The sequence below is a fragment of the Phascolarctos cinereus genome, unplaced genomic scaffold, assembly GCF_003287225.1.
Source record: "Phascolarctos cinereus isolate Bilbo 61053 unplaced genomic scaffold, phaCin_HiC Scaffold_726;HRSCAF=1367, whole genome shotgun sequence".
NCBI lineage: Eukaryota > Metazoa > Chordata > Mammalia > Diprotodontia > Phascolarctidae > Phascolarctos > Phascolarctos cinereus.
Genome location: NW_027556098.1, coordinates 145,806,065 through 145,831,701, shown reverse-complemented (window position 1 = coordinate 145,831,701; position 25,637 = coordinate 145,806,065). Strand labels below are relative to the sequence as shown.

The 25,637-nt window shown below is 36.5% G+C and overlaps 1 protein-coding gene across 1 annotated transcript in view; it reads left to right on the top strand.

The window, feature by feature from the left end:
• CFAP221 (cilia and flagella associated protein 221) overlaps positions 1-25,637 on the top strand; it is a 99,177-nt gene that overhangs the window by 3,714 nt on the left and 69,826 nt on the right. Inside the window, 6 exon segments of the mRNA XM_020963130.2 lie at positions 985-1,093; positions 1,096-1,167; positions 6,384-6,484; positions 15,123-15,209; positions 15,393-15,488; positions 17,729-17,829. Of these exon segments, the coding sequence (XP_020818789.1) occupies positions 1,030-1,093; positions 1,096-1,167; positions 6,384-6,484; positions 15,123-15,209; positions 15,393-15,488; positions 17,729-17,829 (521 nt within the window). The 5' untranslated portion in view covers positions 985-1,029.

Sequence of the window (25,637 nt, the reverse complement as noted above, 5' to 3'; positions counted from 1 at the left end):
TGCCCTCAAGGAGCTTACATTTTAATGATGAATGGGAGATGCTTTATGAGATCTGAGGAAGCCAAGTGAATGTCCCTCCAGGTTTAATTTACATACTTGAAGAACTAATTAATAATGAAGAGGTAGCACAGTGAAATAAGAGAGCTGTGAAATATTTTCCAGATATCTTTAAAAATAGAAGATATCTTCAGCTCTCTGAGATGGTTTAGTTTTGCCTAATAGTAAGGACCTTGATGACCTTTCAAGGTGACATACTATTATATGTCTTCCCTTGCTATTGAAGCTGGGATTTTCATAAAAGAGAAGTCTAAGATAATATAAGTAAATTAAATCCATAGGAATCTAAAATCTGTGTGTGTGTGTGTGTGTGTGTGTGTGTGTGTGTGTGTGTGTGTGCCTCTAGTTTAATTTCTCCCTATTCAGGAAGGACGTTGGCTTATTTCAGAAGCAAATTTTAATTTAATTTGCTTTTTTTTCCATTTCTACTCACTGTCACTTAAAATTCCCATAAGAAATGAAATGTTCTGTATGTTAAAAGCAAGAAAGAGAAAGGGAAGAATTAAATAAGTTTCCTACAGAGACCTTCCTGCCCCCTCCCCAACATCATAAAGTTTGGCAAACCTAAGTTTGCCCGTTTGCAAATTCTAATCATTGTTCCTGGTCCTCCTCTCTGTAGCCAAACAGAACAGTTTAATTCCTTTTCCGAGTGGCATTTATCCAAATATTTAAAAATGGCTATTTGGTTACTCCTAAATGTTATCTTTTCCAAGCTAAACACCCCCATTCCTACAGCTGATTCTCATATAATATGGACTTAAGGCCTTTTTGCCATTCTCAAGCCTTCTTCTGGATACTCTTTCACTTATCAATATCCTTCTTAAATTGTGAATCACAAAACTGGACACAATTCTTTAGTTAATAATTGGGAGCTAAAATGCCTACATTTTCTCTTTCTTCTGTGTGTTTCCCATGTGTTCTCTTCAGGTGAACTACTGACCATTTATTTGAGACTGCATTTTTCATGATAAAATGGAAGTGGTAAAATCAACGGATATAGAATCTAACAAAGATAAAAGGACACATTCCGACATATCTCTGTTCTTTTGGACAGCCTAGTAGAAGAGCCAACAAAAAGAAAGGAAGTGCCTAATCACCTACTGGAATCAAGTAAGTGATCAGGATATAGATCTTGTTTAACACCAAAATTTTTTCCAGATGAGAAAGCAAGCCACAGATCTGTTAAGTACACTAATTTTTAAAATCTAGTTACAACTTTATGCTAACTTAATTATTTATGTTTATACCATTTTATAGATAGATAAAATCATAGTTTATTCAGATTAATAATATTGCCACCCTGTTTACTGGTAAGTTTACAGGGTCAACTACCATTAAAAACTTAGGTTGTCAAGGGTTCTAGTTATCTGGAAAATGAAGCCTTTGTCTAATATGAAAAAAATGCTTTAAATTATAGGAATGTAGGAGTAGTGGCTATACTAGGATCTACTTCTTCATTACTGAACTTTTTGAATTGACATTATTAAAAGATTGTGATAGCGGTTACTGCTGTCTTTGAAAGTCGTCCCCTGAATTCAGCAAAGAAAATTTTAAGCACAACCCATTATATAATGGTAGGATCAGAGAAAACAGCATATAACTCTAAGCAGTGAGTCTCAAACTTTTTGATCTCAAGACTTCTTTTTCTTTTTAAAAATTATTGAGCTCCAGAGAGCTTTTGCTTGAATGGGTTATATCTACTGATATTTACCATGTTAGAAAACAATATATAAATTTTAAAAATATTTATTAATTCATTTAAAAATATTACTTGTTAGCAAAAATAATATAACTTGTTAACAAAAGCAACATATTTTTTATGAATTATTTTCCAAAACAAAAAAAAAGTTTAGTGAGAAGAGTGGCATTATTTTACGTTTTTGAAAATCTCCTTAGTGTCAGGCTTCATGGGTGACGACTGGATTCTCATATCTGCTTCTGCATTCGATCTATTGAGATATGTTGATTTGGTTGAGGTATATGAAGAAAATCTGGTCTGACATAGACATGTAGTTGTAAAAGGGAGGAGTATTTCAATAAGCAAATAATGGCTAAGTATTATATGAAAACAATATATGAAAATAATTTTGGCCTCTCACATCCCCAGAAAGGGTATCAGGTACCCCTAAGGGTCTGCAGACCATACTTTGAAAACTGTTGTGCTAAAGTAATATCACTGACTTTTAAAAATTTCAAGCAAACTGTAACTTATTCATCCATATGAGTATTATTCCTTTCAAAGTAATCATCTTGGGAAGCTAAGCACGTTAAATAGATCTTGTTCATTATTGAAGTTGAATTTTTAAAAGTAATTCTAAAATCAGCCAGGGACACGTCTTTAAAAATAGCTTTAGTGATGATAAACTCTCATCCTTTGAGGATGGATTTGATTTTCCGAAATTGCCAAAAGTTATTGGGATCGAAGGTGATAAAGTGATGATCAAGCTAAGTAAAAAATGAGATTTGACTATAGAATAAAGAGAATGACTCTCTAGTGTGGTCAATCAGCAGTCTTTGAACACTCTTCCAGAAGAGGAGTTCACAAATAATTTCAGCAATGGCAATGCCATTGAAATACATATATAGCTTCACTAGTGAATCTAATATTTACATAGTGCTTTTATAATAGTTAATATTTACATAGTGCTTTAAGATTTGTGAAGTGTTTCACATATATTGTTTCATTTGATCCTCATAATAACCCTGTGAGGAAGGTACTACAATAATATTTTTCCCATTTTGCAGATGGGAAAATTGAGACTGAGAGGTTGAATGATTTGCCCAGGGTCACACAGGTAGCAAATGTCTGACATAGGATTTGAAAGATATCTAAATGTAAATGTTTGTAATTTAAAACAAAACATATCACCAAAGCTTAAAAAAGATGTATATACTTTGTATAAAAGTATAAATTTCCAACTGCTTAAAAATTAGTTATAACTTTATGCCTTGTCAATTCTTCTTTTAAGGGAGGATCAGTTGGTATGTCCATAAGTAAAGGAGATGCTGTGAGTCCATCATGGACTTGTTGCCTTGGTCCACTAGACAATCTCAGTGGAGTTACCTTTCTTCAAGTAGCTCTACCTTTAGATTAGGAAACATGCCTTACTCAAATATGAGAAGAATCAGTTGATGCATATTAAAGCTTTAGGAAATAAGCTTGAAAAAAATAAAGTGAGGTAACATTCTTACGTGTGAAGTAAGAGTACATATTTTTGATAGAAAGTAAATGGAAAAATTGATTCTGAGGAGTCAGGGTTATTGTGATGAGAGCATGTATGTCAAAGTACCTGGAAAACCAAATAAATGCTATATGCAAGTAATGTCTTGTTATTATCAGCCTTTCTAGACTGTTGGAATACTCTACACTCAGCCAAAATATCTTACTTTCTCTTACCCATACTTGGCATTCTATTTGCCACTCCATGACTTACATAGGCAATTTTTCATGCCTAGAATGCCCTCCCTTCTCCTAGTCACATCTTGGAACCCCTAGCCCCCATGTAGGGTTCAATTCATATCAGTTTCTTTAAGAGGCCAGTATTGATTATCCCCATTGTTTGTGGTCCATTTCCCCAATCCCTGAAGTCACTTTGTATTTTCTATATATAACATACACATGCATACATATATAACTAATTTATACAAATATATAAATCATATTTTATACATATATTATGTACATATATTCATATGTATTTATAAATGCCTAACATTCTTTTTCCTCCTTTTTTTGAGATTCCTTTAAGTATTTCAATATATTTAGGAGTCATGCAAGCTAGAACAAGTCTATCATTTGGGGGAAAAACAGGCCTAAAGAAAATCATATTTTCGTGAATCTAGAATATCTCTTTGGTACTAATATTATATGTCTTTAAAACACTGTACTGACTGCTATCATCTAATCCTCAACTGATGATATTGAAGAATAGGGTTTAAGACATTTTTTGTGAACTCATAGATTTTTTAAAACTGTGGCACAAAACTGAAATAACACATTCTGATAACTGAGAAGACTATATAGAACTTTAATTGGTTGGAGCTCATAATCCTTAGAGCTTCTAGAATATGACATTTGTCATATGGCAGTGCTATTCTAACCAAAGTCAAATCATTAAAGTGAGGTACAATTCAATTTTCTGGAAAGTCATGGAGTGGAGTGAAAGGTGTACTAGTCTTGGAGTCAGAAGTTGAGTTCTAGTCCTGGTGCTGACACTTAATAGTTATGTGGTTGGATATGTCCCTTCACTTTTCTGTGCCTCAATTTCCTCATCTATAAAATTAGTATAATCATAATTATATAGCCTACCTCAGGATTATTTTGAGGAAAGGATTTTGTGAGCTGTAAAGTGTCACATAAATGTGGGTTGTTTTTATTATTTGTTCACACTAATAAGAATTAAATGCTTAGTACTTTGAATAGAGTGCTTATTAAATATTAAGTGATCACAAAATGCTTGTCCTTTAAGAGATTTGGAGTTTTATCATAAAAATTTGTAGAAAACAAAAAAATGCTACGTTCTGACAAAATCTAGAATGCTATATTTAACATGACTAATTTTCTTTCGAAATTATTTATTTTCCCCAATAATAAAATCCGCAAAACAGCAACAAAATTAAAGAAATATCATTTTAAAAGTCTGGCACAGTAGAATCAAGTAGCTCTTGATTTGGAGTTAGATGACATAAAACATGTCCCATCTACACTTAGGTGTTTCACCTGTCTGGCTTTTAGCTTTCCTTATCTATAATATAAGCTATTACCCTCGATGAGCTTGAGGGTACCCGCCAAACATCAACTCTCTGATCCTGTGCTTATATACGAAACCTCATTCTTTTATTTATGCATTGATCAAAGAAATGAAGGCCTTGTACCTTCACTTTAACATGACAACACCAATATTATCCACTGAATATATTGTTTCACTTCTGTTGATTTTTATCTTCCTTTATGTAATTGAAATCAGTTCATATGTTATTTTTGTGATTCTGCCTTTTTTTTCCTGTTAGCATTGGTTTCATATAAATCTTTTCACATTTCTTTGTATTTTTTGTAATCTTTACTGTGCAATAATATTCCATAACATTCATATACCACAATTAGATGATGGATTTTTCTATTTAAAAAAGCTTTCTTTTTATTATGAATTTGTTATTATTAATCATCACAAACATGAACATTTCAATATACAAAGAACCAAAAAAAGAGGATTGTATATGTAACTGTGAACTTCTGTTATACATAGCTTGCTTTAAAATATGTATATTAAATTTAACAGAGGAATAACAAAATTGTTCTGTGCCCTTTTCTTTTTTTCCTTCTGTGTATTTTTAATGTTTTGTTGATATTTTTCCTTCTTTGTTGGCATGTCTCACAGTACCCATTAATTTGCTTTCTCTTCCTCATAATTAATAAGTATAGTCAAACAAAATACAGATGATGAATTTTCTAGAAGAATTTAACAAAAATGAAAAGGTCACACAGTTTATTTGAAGACAGAAGTAGCTATGTAGCATAGTGGCTTAAATACTAGACTCAGGAAGACCTGAGTTCAAATCCTGCCTCAGACACTTACTAGCTAAGTGACCACAGGAAAGTAACTTAGCCTCTGTAAGCCTCAGTTTTCTCATCTATAAAATGGGGATAATAATAGTACCTACCTCACAAAGTTGTTGTAAGGACCAAAGAAGATAATATAAAGTGTTTTGCAAATCTTAAAGTACTATATAAATGCTAACTGCCATTATTGTTGTCAATAATAATAATAATAATAATAATAATGACAATGCATATGATTAATCATGTTGAAAGATATGACTTGCGGGGCCTCAAAGAAGAATAAAATTTTAACTGGTATTTAAAATACCCCTTTTTTTAGGCAATAGGGGTTAAGTGACTTGCCGAGGGTCACACAGCTAGACAGTGTCAAATGTTTGGTTTCAGGCCAAATTTGAACTCAGTTCATGTTGACTGCAGGGCAGTGGGCTATCCACTAGGCCACTTAGCTACCCAGGCAAAATCTCCTAAATTTGAAGCACAGAAAAACTGGGTAGCTTTGAAAACAATGTGTAGTATTTGTTACATTGTTTCTTTAAAAAGGATAAACAGTCTGAAATGGAAATCTGTGGTTTTAAATTGAATACTCTTTATGTTGTTCTGTGTACATGGAAATATTCCTTTTTTTTTCTTGTTTTGCATTTAAGTTTAAAATGAATATTTTTTAAAAAAATATCCTAAATTTGAAGGAATCCATTTTAACATAATTGGTCTTAATTTAATATTTCTTTTATTTTTCATACTGTCTTTATCAACACTGTGTGGATAGAGATTTTTGCAAAGCTTGAACAAAATAAAATTGTAAAGGCAGAACCTGGAATAATACATTTTGGAAGCTATAAAATAGGAGAATATCACCAGCAGATTCTGGTAAGTATTTTTAAAATCAAATAAACTGTAGTAGGAACAATATGACTTTACTGAATTTAGATCAGACTTTCAACTAGAGAATTGCCAAGTAGAATATAAGCAGCTTTGGCTCAGATCTGAATGTAGGGACAAAGGTCTGCCTGTGTAGGACCAGAATGCGGTTGTGAGATTGAAAAATAAGAAAATTGCTCATAGTTCACTGGAAGCTTGGGTAGGCCTGAAAAACAAGGAAATGTTCATCTTCACCCTCTTCTGGTTTCCTTTTGTTTAATAATTATTGACCCACATTTTTGGATTGTCTGTGGGGTGATGGGCACAATTCCTAGATAGCTGGATTTTTTCATTGTTCTTCATTTCTTTGGGTAAATGTTTATTTCTTTTCTACTTATGGGCAAAGCATTATGGGGGAGTAGAGAATTATAGGTCCTGTTGTCAAGAAGTATTTATTCTAGTAAGAGAGATAATGAAGTACACATGTAGTGATGATACAAGATAATATGTATTAAAATGCCATAAAAGGAACAGACAGTGCTTTAGGAATTCAAAGGAAATTACTCTAGGCCAGGCTGATCAGGAAAGACTATGCAGAAGAAGTAATATTTGAGCTGCCCGAACCTTAAAGAATGGATAGGATTTTGATAGAGATGAGGAATGGGAAGGACATTCTAAGCAAGAAGAATAGCATGAACAATGACACAGAGACAGAACAGACAGCTGACAACTCCCGAGTGCAATTAGTACCTTTCCATTCCCCTTCCCAAGGCTGGTCAGATTACCTAATTTCAGAGGTCCATGGTGAGGCAGGACTAGATCATACATCTCAGTCCTTAACATCTCTTGCTACTGAGTATGTTTTTATGTATAAAGAAAAGGAGTGCCAGGGTAATTCCGTGTTTCACCTGGAGCCTCATTCAATTGATGAGCATTTATTAAGCATGTACTGTTTTATGTGCTAAGTGGTATGCTGAGCATGCCAAGACAAAAAATGAAATAATTAATGCTCTTAAAGAACTAAAATTATACCGGAGAAGAAAAATGTGGAAATATGTACATATGTTTATATACACAGATATGTGTGTATATAATGTATGTACATATGTTTGTATGTGATATGTATATATATATACACACATATGAAATTAAACGAGATAATTTTGTGGCAAAGGCATTAGCAGCAAGGAGGATCGGGTAAGGCTTCATGTAGAAGATGGCACTTTAGCTGAATTCTGAAAGAAACTAGGAATTCTAGGAAAGAAGCTAGAAAATGAGAGGTAGAGGTGAGGAAAGAATGCATTCTGGGCTTCAGATACAACCTGTCAAAGCCTTGGAAATGGGCAGTGGAATGGAGTGTGTGGGGAACAGTAAGACCAGGTTAGCTGTACCATACATAGAGTGTATGAAAAATACATGTCTGGAAGGGTAGATTGGAGCCAGGTTATCAAGAACTTTAAATTCCAGATGAGTTTAAAGACAATCCTAGAAGTGATAGGGAATTATTGGAATCTATTGAGTATGATAGTGGCATAGTCAAACCTGTGCTTTAAGAAAAGCACTTTGGCAGGTGTGTGTAGGATGAAGTGGAATTGTGAGAAACTTAGAGCAGGTAGACCAAATAGGAGGCTATTGCAATATTTAGTATGCAGGGTGCCAAATGAAAGATGATGATGATCTCAACTGGGTGGAGGACATGTGAGTAGAGAGAAGGAGAGTTAAGAGATGCAGCAGAGATGGAAATGATAAGATTTGGCAATTGAGCAGATTTATGGGGATGGAGAGAGGATAGGAGTGAAGAGTTAAGGATGACATCCAAGTTGCAACCAGAGTAACTGAGTAGGAGCAGGCAGACAGGTAGGAGGAGAACTAGGAGAGAGTAGTGTCACAAAAACTTAGAAGGAAGAGAGTATCAAGGAGAAGAAAGTGCTCAATCAACAATGTCAAGGGCTAATAGTCAAGAAGGATATGAGGATTGAGAAATGGCCATTAGACTGGGCAATTTAAAGGTCATTGGAAACTTTGGAGAGAGCAGTTTCAGTTGAATGATGAGGTCTGAAGCCAAACTGCAGAGTTAAAAAGAAAGTGAGAGGAAAGGAAGTGGAGGCATCCATTAAAGAAGGGTATCATACAGAATTTAGACACAAAAGGCTGGAAAGATATGGGACATTAGCTAGTGGGAATGGAGAAGGACTAGAGATAATCTGGACATGTTTGTAGGCAATAAGGGAAACAAAAAGTAGAAAGGGAAGGGACTGAAGATAAGTGAGAGGGGGGATAATAGGAGGGGGCAATCTACTGGAGGATGCAGGATGCAATGGGATCGTCCAGTACTTGCAGAGGGGCCAGCCTTGGCAAGAAGAGCCACCTCTTCACATGAGACAGGAGTGAAGAACATGGCAGTGGAAGGCACCTAAGTGATGTGAATTGAGGAAGAAGGGAGAAAAGAGAGCTGTCAGTAAATGGCCTCAAAATTTTCGGTGGAATGAGGCAAGGTTCTCAACTGAGAGGGTGGGTAGAGAGAGAGCCATGGGAGATTTGAGGAGGGGTGCAAAAACTTGGAAAAACCACTATGATGAGTAGGAAAATGAGTTGATTAGGGAGGTGTAAAAGGATTGTCTCACTGTAATGAGGGTCCAGTTAAGATTATGTAACATAAATTTTAGTGGATCCAATAAGTACAGTTTAGTGATTTTCTCTAGCTTCATTCAGCAGCATATGAATAGGAGTTAAGGCAGCAGATGGCGGGAGAAGTCTAAGGCTGAGTCTTGGTTGAGTAAAGAGCTGAAATGTTTCACTAAATGGTCATGATGGAGAGGTGAGCAGCATGTAACCAGTGCAAGGGTAATAGCCTGGGAAAGAACTGAGTTTTAGAGGGACTGCATGTTGTGAGGATGAACAAGATTTGGGGTTGCAAGGAAAGGAAGAGGTGGAATAACAAGATTGTGATCAAATAAGAGAATTTTAGAGTTCATCAAATTGGAAGTGGAACACTTATGGGTGATAACAAGATCAAGGATATGACCATCCCTGTGTGTAGCTGTGGTAGAATGGAGGTCAAGGGAATTAGTAAATTTAGGAGGTGGGAAGCTAGAGTGTTTGAGGAAGTATATATATATGTTGAAAATCCCTAGTATGAGGACAGGAGTTGGGGAAGAAAGACTATGAAGGTGCTGAACTCACTGAGGAAAGAATGAGAATGTTTTAGAGATCATTAGGTACCAGGTATCAGAATCTTGATTGTGTGGCAAATATATCTTTTTTAAAAATTAATTTATTTTGATTTATCAACAATCACTTCCATATGCTTTTCAGTTTAAAATTTTTCTCCCCCTCCCTCTCCACCACCCTCTCCAAGATGGCACACAATCTCATATAGGCTATACATCTACATTCCTATTAAAGATATTTTCACATTAGTGATATTGTGAGTAAGAATTAGAACCAATAGGAGGAACCACCAGAAAGAGGAAACAAAACTCAACAGAAAAGAAAAAATAGCAAATAGTATGCTTCGATCTGCATTCAAACTTCATATTTATTTCTTTGGATATGGATAGTATTTTCCATCCCGAGGCCTTTGGAGATGTCTTAGATCCTTGTATTGCTGGGAAGGGTTAAGTTTATCAATATTAGTCATCGCACAACATGGCTGTTATTGTGTACAACGTTCTCCTGGTTCTGCTCACTTCACTCAGCATCAGACCATACAAGTCTTCCCAGGTTTTTCTGAAGTCAGCCTGTTCATCATTTCTTATAGCACAATAGTATTCCATTACATTCATATACCACAACTTATTCGGCCATTCCCCAATTGATGGGCATCCTCTCAATTTCCAATTCTTTGGCAAATATATCTTGAATGAACCTTAAAGAACCACACAAGACCTGGAAACTGCCACTAAAAGTAAAAGTGAGTTTGAAATATGATTTTCTGGAAGGCAAGAGATAAAGCCTGATTGTAATATCTTTTTTTAAGATTTTGAAATCTTTAAATCTTGGCTTCGACATTCCTAGGTCTTTTCCACCTGGGATTTCTTTCAGGAAGTAATCAGTGGATTCTTTCTATTTTCACTTTGCCCTCTGTTTCTAATAGATCTGGGCAGTTTTCTTTTATAATTTCTTGAAGTATAGTATCTAAAATTTTTTTCACCTTGGCTTTCAGGATGTCTGATCATTCTTAAATTCTTTCTCCTCAATTTGTCTTTTACAGAAGTTGTTTTTGATGGTATTTTACTTACATTTTCTTCCATATTTTTTTCAGTCCTTTGACTTTGTTCTGTTCCTTCTTGTTTGTTGTATCATTGAATTCCATGTGGGTACCTGAGGGCAGAAAAAGCCTGGGAAGATGTTGACATGTAGAGGAGCCATAACCTCAGTTATGTCCCTGTCTCCAGCTTACTACACTAGAGATTTTGGGGAATTTCCTCTTGAGCTACACTCTGGACTTTTCCACCATGCCCCAGAAACCTCTTTGTCTTGACATCACTTTATTCCCAGGAATACCTTTCAGTCCTGCTGCTCCTCCCTCTGATTGGGTGACTCCTCCCAGAACTTCCATTTAAAGAGGGCACTCAGGCCAACCATCTCTTCATTTCTCATCAGATTGCAGTCTAGACTTCTCCGTCATGCCCTACACTTCCTCCCCCTTTCCTCCTTTTGACTACCTGCTGTGTGTTGTCTTCCCTCTTAGAATGTAATCTCCTTGAGGGCAGAGTCTGTCTTTTTTGCTTTTATTTGTATTCCCAGCACAGTGTCCAATACATTGGAATTGCTTCATAAATGTTTGTCGATTGACTGACTACATTCTAATTTTCAGAGAGTTCACTACTTGGGTAAGGCTCTCCATCTTCCTTTCTAAGCTGTTTGTTTTATTTTTTCCCCCTCAAGAATTCTAATTTCACTTTTAATCTCTTGCATCATTTTTTCTAACTACTGTTGGAGTCCTGGTGGCCATGCCACTCTTTTCTCTGAGATTTTACTTACATTTGTTATACTGCATTCACATCATGGACTTCTCTTAACCCATAGTATTTCTTCACTGTGTCTGGTATTTTCATCTCTCTGCTTATACTGTATCTGTAGCCTCAGGTTCCAGATTTGGATTTGTGCTAGGCCAAACTCCTTTCCTTCCTGCACTCATGATTGGTTGGACAGGGCCTACATTGTTCTATACCCTCTGTTGTGTGGATGCAACTGGTACTGTATGGAATTGGGTGGCTAGAACTAAGTTCCAGCCTGTGCTGGCATTTCTGCCTTCTAGTCTGTCTCCTAGTGGTCAGATGTGGGTTTTGGAAAGCACAGCATGGCATAGTGTAGCATAATGTAATGTAACATGACATGATGTAACATAATATAATAATGTAACATATAACTTAACATAGCATAAAAAAACTCAAATATTACAACTATCCATAAAATGATTGCCTTAAAGGGCTGCAAAGAGATTGAGTTTCTTGTCTCTGGAGGTCTTGAAGTAGAAGTTGAATGACCATCTGATCCCCTTATCATTAGTAATTTCTCCCTGCTCTTGTATCTTGCATGTGTGTTACATCCTTCCCGTAGATTGTAATCTCCTGGTACAATTTTTTCTTTGCCTTTGCATCACCAGCACCTATCTCAGTGCTTTGAAAGTATTCGTTGCTTAAGAAATACTTGAAGACTTAGCTTGGCCTCAAGATGTTGCAGGTTTGGGTGTGGCTTGTAATCTTATATCAGAGGTAGCATCCATGTTGAAACCATAGATCCATTGGTGAATTTGTAATAAGAAAGTGTGTATTTACTTTGGCTAGAATGATTGAAGAAAAGACAAACCAACAATGGTAAACATATAACTCTCCCCATAAACAATGTTGTTAGAAGAAGTAATATATTTTGTCCCAGCTATTAAGATGAAGGATGTTTTTATCAATCAAACAAGTGAAAGAACTTGTTCCAAATAAAAACAGATGGGGTTGATTATATAAAGATAAAAACATTTTTTACAATAAAAATATCTCTAAAACTAAGAGAAAAAAATAGATTCAGAAAAAAATACCAATAGTAATATGTAAGCTAAAACTCTAGCATCTAGAATCTATGAGAAACTGATACTTATCTATTAAGCTAATACTTGCTTCCAATGGAGAAATGGTCAAAAGTCATGAGCAGACAGTTTTTTAAGGAAGAAATATAAACAGTTAATAACCACACAGAAAGATACTCAAATTCCTAAATAATCAGAGAAACACAAATAAAGAGCAATCAAATATTTGTTAATTCCTTGATATGTTCCAGGCACTGGGGATACAAATACAAAGAATGAAACAATTCCTACTTAAAACAAGCTAGCATTCCAATGGGGAAGACAATAAGTAATATTAAATATATACACCATAAATATTAAACTAATAAATACATATTATATATGTATATACATATATCCATGCATACATAAACTGTTATTTACTTGTTTTCAGTTATGTCTGGCTTTTTATGATCCATTTGGGGTTTTCTTGGTAAAGATACTGTAGTGCTTTGCTATTTCTTTCTCCAGCTTATTTTATGGATGAAGAATTGAGGCCAATAGGGTTAAGTGACTTGCCCAGGGTCACACAGCTAGTAAGTGTCTTAGGCCAGATTTGAACTCAGGAAGATGAGCCTTCCTGACTCCAGGCCCTGTTCTCTATTCACTGGGCCACCTAGCTTAACTAATATTAAATGCAAGTAAGTTTGAGAAAGAAGATACTAGCATTTTGGGGCATCAAGAAAACCTTCATTCAGAAAATGGTGCTTAAACTGCATATTTCAGTAGCTGGAGATAAGGAGAGGCCAGTTTGGATCACTAAGTATGGGAAGGAGGGTAATGTCCAATGAGACTAGCAAAATAGGTTAGGACAAGGTTGTGAAAAGCTTTAAAGACTAAACAGGGGAGTTTATATTTTATCTGAGAGATGATAAGAAGCTGCAAGAGTTGATTGAGGACAGTCATATGATCAGATCTACACTTAAGGAAAATTGCTTTGATAGCAAATGTGTAGCATGGACTGGAATGGTGAGAAGCATAAGAGAGGGAGAGAGACCAATTAGGACACTGTTGCAATAATTTAAGCAAGAGGAGATGAGGGTCTGAACTAAAATGGTAGCTTTTTAAGTGCAGAGAAAGGGGTCAGATTAGAGAGATATTTGGGGAGCAGAAACAGCAAAGTTTGGCAACTGATTAGTATGTGACGTGACAGACTGTCTAGGTGACAGCCTAGAATATGAATGAATGAATGAAAAAGCATTTATTTAGTGCTAACTATGCTAAGCAGTATGCTAAATACTGGGGATATAAATAGATATAGCTAGTTCCTGCTCTCAAGGAACTCACACTTTAACTGGGGGCAATTAACACATAAGAGTTCAGCTGTAGGGAAGATAGAAAGCCCCCAAACTCCTAAGTGGTCAGTGATGGAGTGCATGGATGAGCCCAGAAGTCCTTAGATTACTTAAGTAGTTAAGATGATAGTGCCAGGGGATTGCAGAGCATAGAGGCAGAGCTGATGATAAGGCTTGGTGGCTCTCAGGAGGGGGGGAGCTGTTGACTTCCATCTCATTTAAATGCTTTAAGCTGTTAAGCAGACCACTGAAAAAGAGGGTTGGGTCCCCCACGTGGTGGTGATGCTTCTTCTCCAGCTGATCTTACCGGATGACTTCTGGAAGGGCCTGGGCCTGGGTGGAGAAGGGGAGAAAAAACTGGGGAAGAAGTGGGTGGTGGTGCCCTCGACAAAAATAAGAAATTGGAAGAACAAGGAGTCTCGAGGGGAAAACAGTGAGTTCGATTTTGGACATGTTGAGTTTAAGATGTCTCCAGCACCTCCAGTGTGAAAAGTCTTACAGACAACTGGTGATATATGAGACTTAAACTCAGGGAAGAGATAGAGAGAGACTGTGTTATATACACTGTATCCAGCACAATAACAAAAGTAACAAAAATCAAATGAAAAAGTGTTTGTGGAGTTGTGGGAAAGTAAACTTCAGTATTTTGTTGGTAAGACTACATACTGATACTGTAGGGCAATATACAAGTCACAAAACTGATTATACCTTTTGACTCAGAAATTCTGGTACTAGGTCACAACTTTCAGAATACTGTTTATGCCTTTATGGCAGGATTACAGGTGGCAGATTGTAGGTATTGACTGAAGTTTAGATTTGCAGAAATGAACAGCGTGTTAACAAGACAAGTTATTTGTTATAAGGCAGGATTCTACAGAGGAGAGGGTGATTGGGAAGTGACAAGTATGATTTTTTAAAGTACAATTAATCATTTAAAAATTTCTACTCCTACTATTATCTTTAAAATATTCTAAAATGATTTTTATCCCTAAAACTATCCTTCATGTTGTTCAGTCAGTTTAGTTATGTCTGACTCTTCGTGATCCCATTTGGGGTTTTCTTGGCAAAGATGCTGGAGTGGTTTGCTATTTTTGCTATTTCCTTCTCCAGAAATTATCCTAAAATTGTCTTAAAAGGACACAAATATTCCTGTCAGTGGCCAGTGGCATACAACACCAGCTAGCAAGAAGGTCCCTTGGCTCAGATGTTTAGACCAGAATGTTTGACAAATTAGTTAAAGGGTTCTTTGTATTTATTTATTTTAAATGCATCTTCTGTTTTCCCACAGAATCTGATCAATATTTCTGATGATGTCATAAATCTTCATATTTTACCCCCACAAACCAAATATTTTGAGATCAAGTACATTAAAAAAGTAAGTATTATTGACAACCTATTTCCTTCTGTTCCTTCTTATGTCCATTTTCAGTTTCTTTGTTGCATATCAACCTTATGTGGTTAAAAGAATAGTCTTTGCTTTTACTTTACTTTTTATTGCAAAGCAGTGGGGGTGATATTCAGCAACCATGGGCTTATGAGAACTTATTTAATCTTACAGCATCGTCTTGTTCCTGGCTTGTCCCTTAAAGTGACAGTTGAATTTTCTCCAGATGAATGGCGTTATTATTATGATTGTATCCGCATTCACTGTCAGGTAAGCTTCCAAAATTTCTTTAAGAACTGAGGTTGTAGGTGTAAATATAAGAAAACAGATGGCTGCTGTGGGGTTTTTGTTTTGTTTTGTTTTGGGGTGGTTTTTTGGTGCCAAAATGTTTTTATTACCCTGTCAGCATTTTGGGGAGTTGTAGAGGGATTGAGTAATTTAATGAATGAGGGCCTTAGCCTATGTGTGAGACAAACTGGTGCTTAACCCTTGCACTTGTAATAACCAAACAAAATTATTCAATCTTTCTGTGCTTTAGTTCTTCCAGTTTTCTTGTACCAAAAAGTCACTGTAACACTTCAGTTTTCAGCCCTACCAAAACAATTAATTGTTTAACATAAGTAAACTTTCACATTTTTGAATAGGTAACCCTTTAGGTGAGAGGCAATAGAGGCCTTGAAACAAGGAAGACTTCAATTCACATCTGATCTCTGACTCATATTGGTTGGGACACTGGAGAAGTCTCTTAACTGATCAGTGTTCTCTAGGTAACTCTAAGAGAAGATGCAGTCCTGCCTTCGTAGGGGAAATTTCTCTTTGGGAGCTCCCAGTACCAGTGAAATCACGAGGCCAGTTCCTGTCTCTAACTCTTTAGATAGCAAAATTTTTTTAAAAGAAGCTTTTTATTAACAATTTGGGGTACTTTTCTAAAACGTATTACACAGACATGTCTTTTAAAACAGTGTTTGCTTATATTTTCCTTAACTTTCCTTGATTCAGAGTTATTACTATGGTTATCATTTGTATTGTGTATAAGGGATGCTTTCAAGGGCTATCTGGAATTGTATTAGTATTTGCTCCTATTCTACATACTATCCTTTTTCTTTTTTCAGGGGAGGGGGCCATTGGGGTTAAGTGACTTGCCCAGGGTGACACAACTAATAAGTGTCTGAAGCCAGATTTTAACAATGGTCTTCCTGATTCCAGGGCTAGTGCTCTATCCACTGTACCACCTAGCTGCCCCTATGCTATCCTTTCAAAAATTCTTCCATTTGCAATAATAGGTATGCTAACTTATCCTCCTGTCTCTAGGCAGGACTATGCCCTAGGTACCTGCTTATCCTTTCTTAAAAGTCTTCAGAGAAATAGATTTCTGGAAAATCCTTCTGACATTTGCTGGCGATTGTATTCAACAGTTCATTCTTTTAGTAACTTCGATCATGCTAAAAATGAACCCTTAAAGTTAACTAGTTTCTAGTTTTATAGAAACTGAAAAGCATGTCATAATAACAAATTAGTTTAAGTTTTTAAAAAGGATAGCAAAAGCTCTTATAAACCAGAAAACTCCATTGAGAAAACATATTCTGAGCTCAAAAATAATAACCCTGAATTCAAACTGAAGTACTTAGCAGCAGCTCCCAATGTGTAGCTCCTGAGGCCCCTTTGGGGAGCGGGGAGGGAAAGACACAATGTCAAAACTATTTTCATGACATTATGAAGACATTTTCATTTTTAATATGGTAAATATTAATAGATGTAACTCACACAAAAGGGTTCTCAATAATTTTTAAGAGAGTGAAGAATTTCTGAGATCAAATAAGTTTGAGAGCCTTGGTATCTAGAAATTTTTTGACATTTATCTGATTTTAAGAAATTCCTCCCCAATATTCCTCAATGGACTCAACAATATTATTAAACTCCCTGTGGCTTAGTTTCCTATTTTTAAAAATAAAATGAGCAAAATAGTACTTGTACCACCTACCTTTAAGGTTTGTTGTGAGAATAAAATGAGATGCTTGTAAAATATTTTATGAACCTTAAAACACCATATGAGTGCAAAATACCATTTTAAGTAAGCATAAATATCCAAGAGACCTCTCTACTTAGATCTCTAAGTGCATGTGTGAGTTGAAGCTCACACCCCAGTCTCCCAACTCCGATAACTTGTCCTCTATCTAGCTGCTTGGCATTGTAGCCTCTGAGTTTTCCCTTCATTGGCAGCTGTTAAAAATTTTCTTTATCTTTCCTGAAATAAAAACAGCTAATGTATATTATTGTTTTTGTTGAGAGTATTCCTGGGTATTTGAGTGTTGAAAATTGTTTTGAAAGAAATGTGCTGAAGAATTCTTGAATTTTTATCTAAGGCTAAGAAATCTTAACATTTTCAACATTAAATATGCAAACTTCTTCAGGAACTTTTTTGGGAACTGATAAGAAAAATATAGCATATATAAATATTTTTAAAATTATTCTTATTTTCAGTGATTTGAATTTATTTTTATTGTTTTCAGGGAGATGAAACTTTACTTATTCCTCTCCATGCCTATCCGGTCCTAAACACTTTGGACTTTCCTTCATTTATAAGTCTACCAGATATTCCACTTGGAGAAAGGTGAGTTACAAAATTAAAAGTCCATCTGTTATAGGTTATGGGAATTCAAGGATCACTTACAGATCAAGAAACTTACATTTTTATTTCTCCAATTTATTTCTCCACTTACAATTATTATCCTCCACAAAACTAATTGTAATCTAAGATTCCCACTGCTGGAAAATTACTTAAAAATTGTGTGTTATTCAATGTATGATTTAAGAATGGAAACATTCAGACACAATAAAATATACTGGAAGCCTCTCCCCACCTGGCATATTCTAGGACTATATCCCTAGATAAGTATGGAGCCCATCCATGAGAAATTGCAGGACTTAGAGCAAAGTGTATGTGACATTTAATCCTTCTACTATCAGACTTTTTAATATAGGTGAAATTAGATAAAAAATAAATGTTAAACAGCACACTGAAAGAGGAAGGAAGTCACAAAAGGGCAGTTAAGAGATGTGTATGAAAATGGCAAAGAAGAGTCATCCCCTTTGTCTTGGTGAGTAGTTAATAGACTGGCTATATGTAAGTTGATAAGCCTTGGAATTTTTTTTTCCTTCCTCCAAACAACAGCTGCCTTAAGCTGCCTTTTTTCTCACTGATTGCCTCTCTGAGGAACTGTCCTTTTGCAACAATTTATGGATCCCTAAGTATAGATCCTGGGAAGTTTTCCATGATTTCCCATACCCTAGGAACAGCTTCCCCCTTCATCTGCTACATATGTTGTTGTGAGGCTCAAATGAGATTATGAATGTAACTGTTTGCAAATCTTAAAGCATTATATAAATGTCAGTTTAAGAAAAACATAACTTCCCCACACCTGCCTCTCTCATCTGTATGTCAAAATCCAATCCATCCTTCAAGTCCCACATCCAATACAGTCTTTTCCATGAGGTCTTCCTTAATCTTCACCTAAAAATGATTTGTCCTCCTATGAACTCTCAAGGCCTAAATATGTATTTTTATAATGTACTTAAGTTTTATTGTTTATTATAGCTATTTTTGTATTATCTCATCTACTAGATTATAAACTCTATAAAGGAATGTACCGTATGTTCTTTCCTTCCTTCCTCCTCCTTTTCCTTCTCTCCTTTCCTCCTTCCTTTCTTCTCTCTCTCCCTTCTTCCTTCCTTCCTTCCTTTTCTTCCTTTTTCCTTCCTTCTCTGCCTTTCTCCTTCCTTCCTTCTTTTCCTTCCTCTTTTCCTTCCTCCCTCCCTTCCATTTTCCTTTCCTTTCTCCCTTTTCTTCTTTCCTCCCTCTCCTCCTCCTTTCCTTCCTCCTTTCTTTCCTTCCTTCCTTCCACTCTTGGTTATTTGTTTTCTACCTAACCTTTTTTTAGATGTCCTTCACTAAAGGGTTTTTTGTGTGTAACATTCATTCTGTTGTAGTCAGCATGGAAATTTTAGTTAAACAGTTTATTTTAAACGTATAATTGTTTGTATAATAGAGATACTTTAAAAATATCTTTGCCACAAACGATAAAGTGTGATTTTTTTTTTGCCTTCTCCAAACACTCTGCCAGTAAGCAGAGCCTGTTCAAACTGTACCACTAAAAGTTACAGTTTCTTGCCTCTCTTACTTACCCAAGTAATTCTGTCCTGGATTAAAACCTAAATGAATGATAAGAACAGAGGCACATAAATAGTTGAAAGGACTCTTCCCACTAATATTCCCTTAATAATCCCTAAGCTGTCCTGGAAATTGGAAGAACTATCAGTTGGTAGTTTGCATTTCCAGCTTGACACCCAGTTTCCCTCAAAGGTATTTTTTTTAAGGTTTGTATTTAATTATAGTATTTGTTGGTAGTTTTTCAATAGTGGGAAATTTAATTCTATCAATTACAGCACTCTCTGAAATTCAAGAAATATACCCAAGAAGCTGATGGAATTATAACTCAGCTAATTTATAAAATGAGATAAATTAGAGTTAAGATTAATAATAAATTAGAAGTTGGAAGAGACTCCAAGGTAATCTAGTTCAACATTTACGTGAGTCATGGATCTCCTCTACAGTAGCTCTGAGAAGTAGTAATACTGACTCCACCAAAACATCTTCAGAGATGGAAAACTTACCCTATGCCAAGGCAGTTAGTTCCATTTTTGATAGTTCTAATTATTAAGAAGTTCCTCTTTATACTAAGGAAAAATATTTTCTGTAATATCTTCCCACTGGTCATGGATCCCAGTTGTGCCCTGGGGCCAAGCATAATATCTTATGAAGGAATCCACTTTCCAGCCTCTTTCATCACCTCTGAAACTGTACTTCCAAAAAGTGGTCTGGATTACTGAGCAGTTAATCATATTGGTGATGGCTGTGGGAGTACAATACTTTTAAATAACTTGTTGATTGTTCCTTGCAGACAAAATCGGTTGATGAAACCTGAATACACCACAGAATGTTAAGGGAATTCGCTGTATCTCAGATATTTGCACTGCTCTGCTAGTCCTAGCAGACTACAAGGAAATCATCACTGACATAAATCAAAGTTTTGTTTTCTAGCTTCAGAAAGAAAGGAAGAAAAGAATAGGATGTTTGTTACCAAGAATCTTGCCTTATGTTAAGTGATGGTACTGCCTTCCTCAAACTGTTCCTAAGTGATTTGGTTGTTTTCTTGGAAAATTATTAGGGAAGTCTGGATTTTTCCCTTATTCAACCATGAAGAAACTTATCTGTCTGACAAACCCTACAGTCTTCCAGGAGCGTCTTCCTCTAAGGCTAGGGTTGATAACGTTTTTATCCTCTGTCCTTTAATGGCTCAAATAAGATAATATTTGTAAAATGCTTAGCACAAGTCTCTGGAACTTAGTAAGTACTTAACAAATGCTTATTACCTCCTCCTACTCTTCCCTACCTATTTCATTAACTTCTTCTTTCCCTAGGGTCTTGATAGATTTTCCCCTTCCTAGTGTATACAGAACGCTAAGAGGGCCAGGAAGTTCTCTATAATGAATAGGAATCAAGCAGGCAAGCATTTCTGGTACAGTGAACAGAGCACCAGGCCTGGAATCAAGAAGACTCATCTTTCTGAATTCAAATCTGATCTCAGATGCTTACTTGCTGTATGATCCTGGGCAAGTCATTTAACTTTTTTTTTGCTTCAGTTTGTTTCCTCATCTGTAAAATGAACTGGACAAAATGGCATACAGCTCCAGTATCTTTGCCAAGAAAACCCCAGATGGGGTCACGAAGAATTGGACATGACTGGACCACAACCCACTATATGCCAAGCCCTTTGATAGAGGACAAAGACTGTTTGTCTTTGGCTTCAAAAAGCTTATGGTCTAACGCAGACAAAAACACATACATGTATAGGAATATACAATGCACACGCATATAAATCAGCTTCATACAGTGCTGGAGAGAAAGGCTCTTGGAACTAAAGAGATTGGAAAGGCCTGATTTAGAAGGATGTCCTTGTGCTGAGTCTTCAAGGAAGCCACAGATTTCAAGAGGCAGTAGTGAAGGGGAAGAGCATTCCAGGTATGGGAAGCAGCTAGTAGAAGGGCTCAGAGATGAGAGAAGTAGACTGGGAACTTATATTTTACATCTCAGAATTATAGCATTGATCACTCCATGTACTACATCTTGACTGAGCAAATCTAAGGACCACCAAAGCCTTGATCATCTTGAGTAGTTGGAGGATGTTGGCTCTGTCTTGCTCATCAGTGATGTAAATAATTGATCCAACATTCAATAAACTTTCCTTTTGGAAATAATGTTGGAGGAAACACACTCCAAAAGGGAAGGAGTCAAAGAAGTCTGTCTTATGGCAGCTTCTTTTATCTGCTACATATGAAAACCACATTCATGTCTTCTGCTTTACTGGCTTTTTAGGGCTTAGTTTCCCTGAGATAAGTAGACTTTTTATAGGGTTAAATGTAGAGGTGGGACACCTAGCCCAACCAGTCTAGTCAGTACCCAAGGATGAGTCATTCAGCTTCAGTTTCCTGGAAAGTGAGAGTCCAAATGACTTGAATCTCCTGCACTAGAAGAATGTGATAGTGAGATGGTGCTTTTAAAGCATTCTAAGGTCTTTGATGGGGGCAAGGCAAATCTAATTCCAATTCCACATGACGATTATTTGAATTCTTAAAAGTAGCCAACTTGTCTCTCATTGAGTCTTCTCTGATCCAAGCTAAATATGTTCAGTTCTTTCCATTTTTCCACATACAAGGCATGTGTATTCAAGATTTCTTCACCATCCAGTTCAGCCTCCTTCGGAGACTCCACTTAGCAATGTCTCTCCTACAACGTGGACCTCAGAAATGTTTCCAATTGTCTGATCAGTGCAGAGTACAGTGCAATGGTTGTTTCTTTATTCTTAGATACGATTCCTTTCTTAATACAGTCCAAAATCTCATTAGCCAGCTTTGTCGGCCATATCATTCCACTAAACCCTGAACAGTTTTAATGAAATATTTTCTTTGTTTTGTACTGGTGAAGTCAACTTTTTTATTTTTAACTGGAATATGGTTTCACATTTGTTCCTATTTCATCATATGAGATCAAACCTATTAGTCTAGCCTTTCATGACTCTTTTGGTTCCTATCTCTCTCTATAGTACCTGCTATGTGCCAGGTACTGTACTAACCACTTGTTATAAACATTATCTCATTTGATCCTCACAAAAACCTTGTGAGGCAGTGCTGTTATTATCCCCATTTTACAGTTAAAGAAACTGAGGCAAACAGAGGTTAAGTGCCTTGCCTAGGGTTACACAACTAGTGAGTGTCTGAGGCTGGATTGGAACTCAGGTCTTCCTGACTCCAAGCTCAGCACTCTATCTCCTGCACCACCCCACTGCTTAAAGATGCATCACTTGAACTCACTACCAGGTGTCCCAAGCTGGGGCTGAGGGATGGCTCTAGCAGGGGCTGAGGCTGCCCAAGAAGACTCAGAGCTCTCACTGGGGAGGAGGCATAGGCCTGGGCATAGAAAGAGAAAGCAACAAGAAGGGATTGTCAGGCCCAGATGGGTAGGCAAGAGTGGCTTCCTTACTATCACCTTGTTCCTCCTGGCCATAAACTCTTTTTTTTTTTTTTTTGGTGAGGCAATGAAGAGAAGTGACTTGTCCACGGTCACACAGCTAGTATGTGTCAAGTGTCCAAGGTCAGATTTGAACTCAGGTCTTCCTGAATCCAGGGCTGAATATAAACTCTGAATATCCAATTTCACTCCATCTTTTTTCCAGTCCAAAAATCATTTTCCTGGCAGAGAAAATAGAAGCGAAATTAGAGTTAAGTGGTTCTGCCTCCTCAGCATCATTCTTTACTTGCCCTTGCTCTCATCTTTCTTTGATATCTTTTAAAAATTTGAATTGGTTCCTGAAACATCAGTCTTTTACTGTTCCTCTCCCATGACACTATGTCTCCTGATTCCAGGCATTTTCGCTGACTGTCCCCCATGTCTGGAATCTCTCAATCCTCATCTCCACCATCTAGTTTCCCTGGCTTTCTTCACGTCTCAGCCAAAGTTCCCTCCTTAATCTTGGCACCTTCCCTCTGGGATCACCCCTGATTTTTCCCATATAGAGTTGGCTGTGCGTGGTTTATTCCACATTGTCTCCCTTATTAGACCAGGAGCTTCTTGAGCGTCAGGACTGTTTTTTGCCTCTCTTTGTATCCTTACTGCAGCACCTGGCATTTAGCAGGCACTTAATTAATCCTAGCTGGCTAAATGTTAGTTGATTGACCTTTCAGACAACTCCCTTTTTTCTTCCTCAGTGAACATGTTTTTTTTTCTTTTTTCTTAAGAGCTCCCCACTGATAGAAAGAATATTTTTTTCATTAGTTATGCCAGGTTGTTGAAACTAGATACAGAACTATCCCAGGAGGAGAGGAATCATGAAAAACAAAGTGCTGTTTATTCATTCCTAACATTTATTGATTTTGTGATACTTGTGTTTGACTCCAAAGCTTATCTAATAAAAGATAAGGTTTTCTTCCATCATGACTTGTACATTTTTTCCTCCAACTTCTGCAATATATTTGTTTCTGTATCCATTTGTGTTTGGTATTTATTGAGTGCCTGCCAAGGAACTGTGCTATGTATTGGGAATACAGAGAAAGTAACAAAAACAGTCCCTGCCCTCAGAAGCTTCTATTCTACTGGGGAAACAAGGTGTACATGGAAAAGTACAAAGTAATTTCAGGTTGAGAGGAAAATCTTAATTCCTGGGGGATTCAATCAAGTCCTGAGCTGAGCCTAAATGGGAGGTAGGGATTCCTATCAATTGCTGGAGGTAAAGAAGAAGACTACTACAGGCATGGAGACAACCAGTGCAAAGATAGGAAAGTAAGTGCAATTTATAATGCATTTTTGTATAATGCTCAGATCTGTAAGTGCTGTTACCGAGTCAAATGCACATGCATTTATATTTTGTTAACACAAAGACTCTAATACACACACACAAAGGTATGAGTGTTGAATTTGAGAGTCATATTTTAATGATTTGAGCTGGCACAAGATAGGTGCTCTTGAAAAATTATTAAGGGACTTTACTGAGGGGGGGAAAAAGCCAACCTATAGAGCATTAAACTTTAGTTATGGTTCAAATCCTGCTTCTGAAACTTTCTAACTTGATAGATAGTGATAACTTTGAGCCAGTTATGGCTCATCTGTAAAATGGGTATAATAAAGCCTGCAGTCCCTTACCTCATAGGGTTGTTGTGAGATTCACAAAGAATCTACATGAAGTGCTTTGTACATCTTGAAGTGCTACATAAGTATCAGTGTTATTGGTGATAAGAGTAATGCCTCATTTATTTATATTCTTATGCACTGATACCATTCACTCATTCAACAAACATCCATTAAGGGTCTGCTATGTACAAGACACAGTGTCACATACAGAGAAGTGAGACTTGGTCTTGCCCTCAACGAAATTAGCATCTAGATTAGATACATTAGACATGTATCCAGTTAACTCTGGTTCAAAATAGAAAAATAGATACTTTGGAAACATACTAACAGAATTTGGTGAGTTCTGAGAAGGCCAAGATCACTGACACCTGTGGAAATTAGAGAAGGCTTCATGATTGCCTTTGTTAGCAGTGATAGATGGCATTTGAACCAAGTCTTGAAGAATGAGTAGGCATGTTCACAGGAGGAAATTGTGGTGGAGAATATGGTACATGCACCAGGAACAGCGGACAAAGACATGGAGGTGGAAAAGCTTGGAATGTGCTCTAGAGGACTGTCTATTTCCCCTAGAGTACACAGTATATGGCAGGGGACAATATGGGATGAATTGGAAAATTAGATTAGAACCAGATTGGGGAGGGCATTGAAAGCCTGGCTAAGAAGTTTAGATTTTATTTCACAGTCAGTGAGAGGTTGAAGGTTTTTGTATTGAAATTATTGTTTATGTGTCACCTTCCTTGTTGTTTTTCTTGTTGTTCATTCATGTCTGATTCTTTATGATTCCTACTTGGGGTTTTCTTGGCAGAGATACTGGAGTGGTTTGCCATTTCCTTCTCTAGCTCATTTACAGATGAGGAAACTGAGGCAAAAAGGGTTAAGGGACTTGCCCAAGGTCACACAGCTAAGTAAGTGTTGGAGGCTGGATTTGAATTTAGGAAGATGAGTCTCACTCTATACACTGCAACACCTAGCTTCCTATCACCTTTCTTACTAGATTGTTACCTTGTTGAAGGTAGATTGCATGTCATTTATGTTTGAATCTTTGAAACCCCATCAAAACCTAGCAATGAGCTAGTGGTCACTTCTCACTAAATTCTCTTCTAATCTTTTAAAATGTATATACCAAGGTTTTGACATAACTTTTGTAGTGTGTACATACTACTTAATGTTCTGGGTTG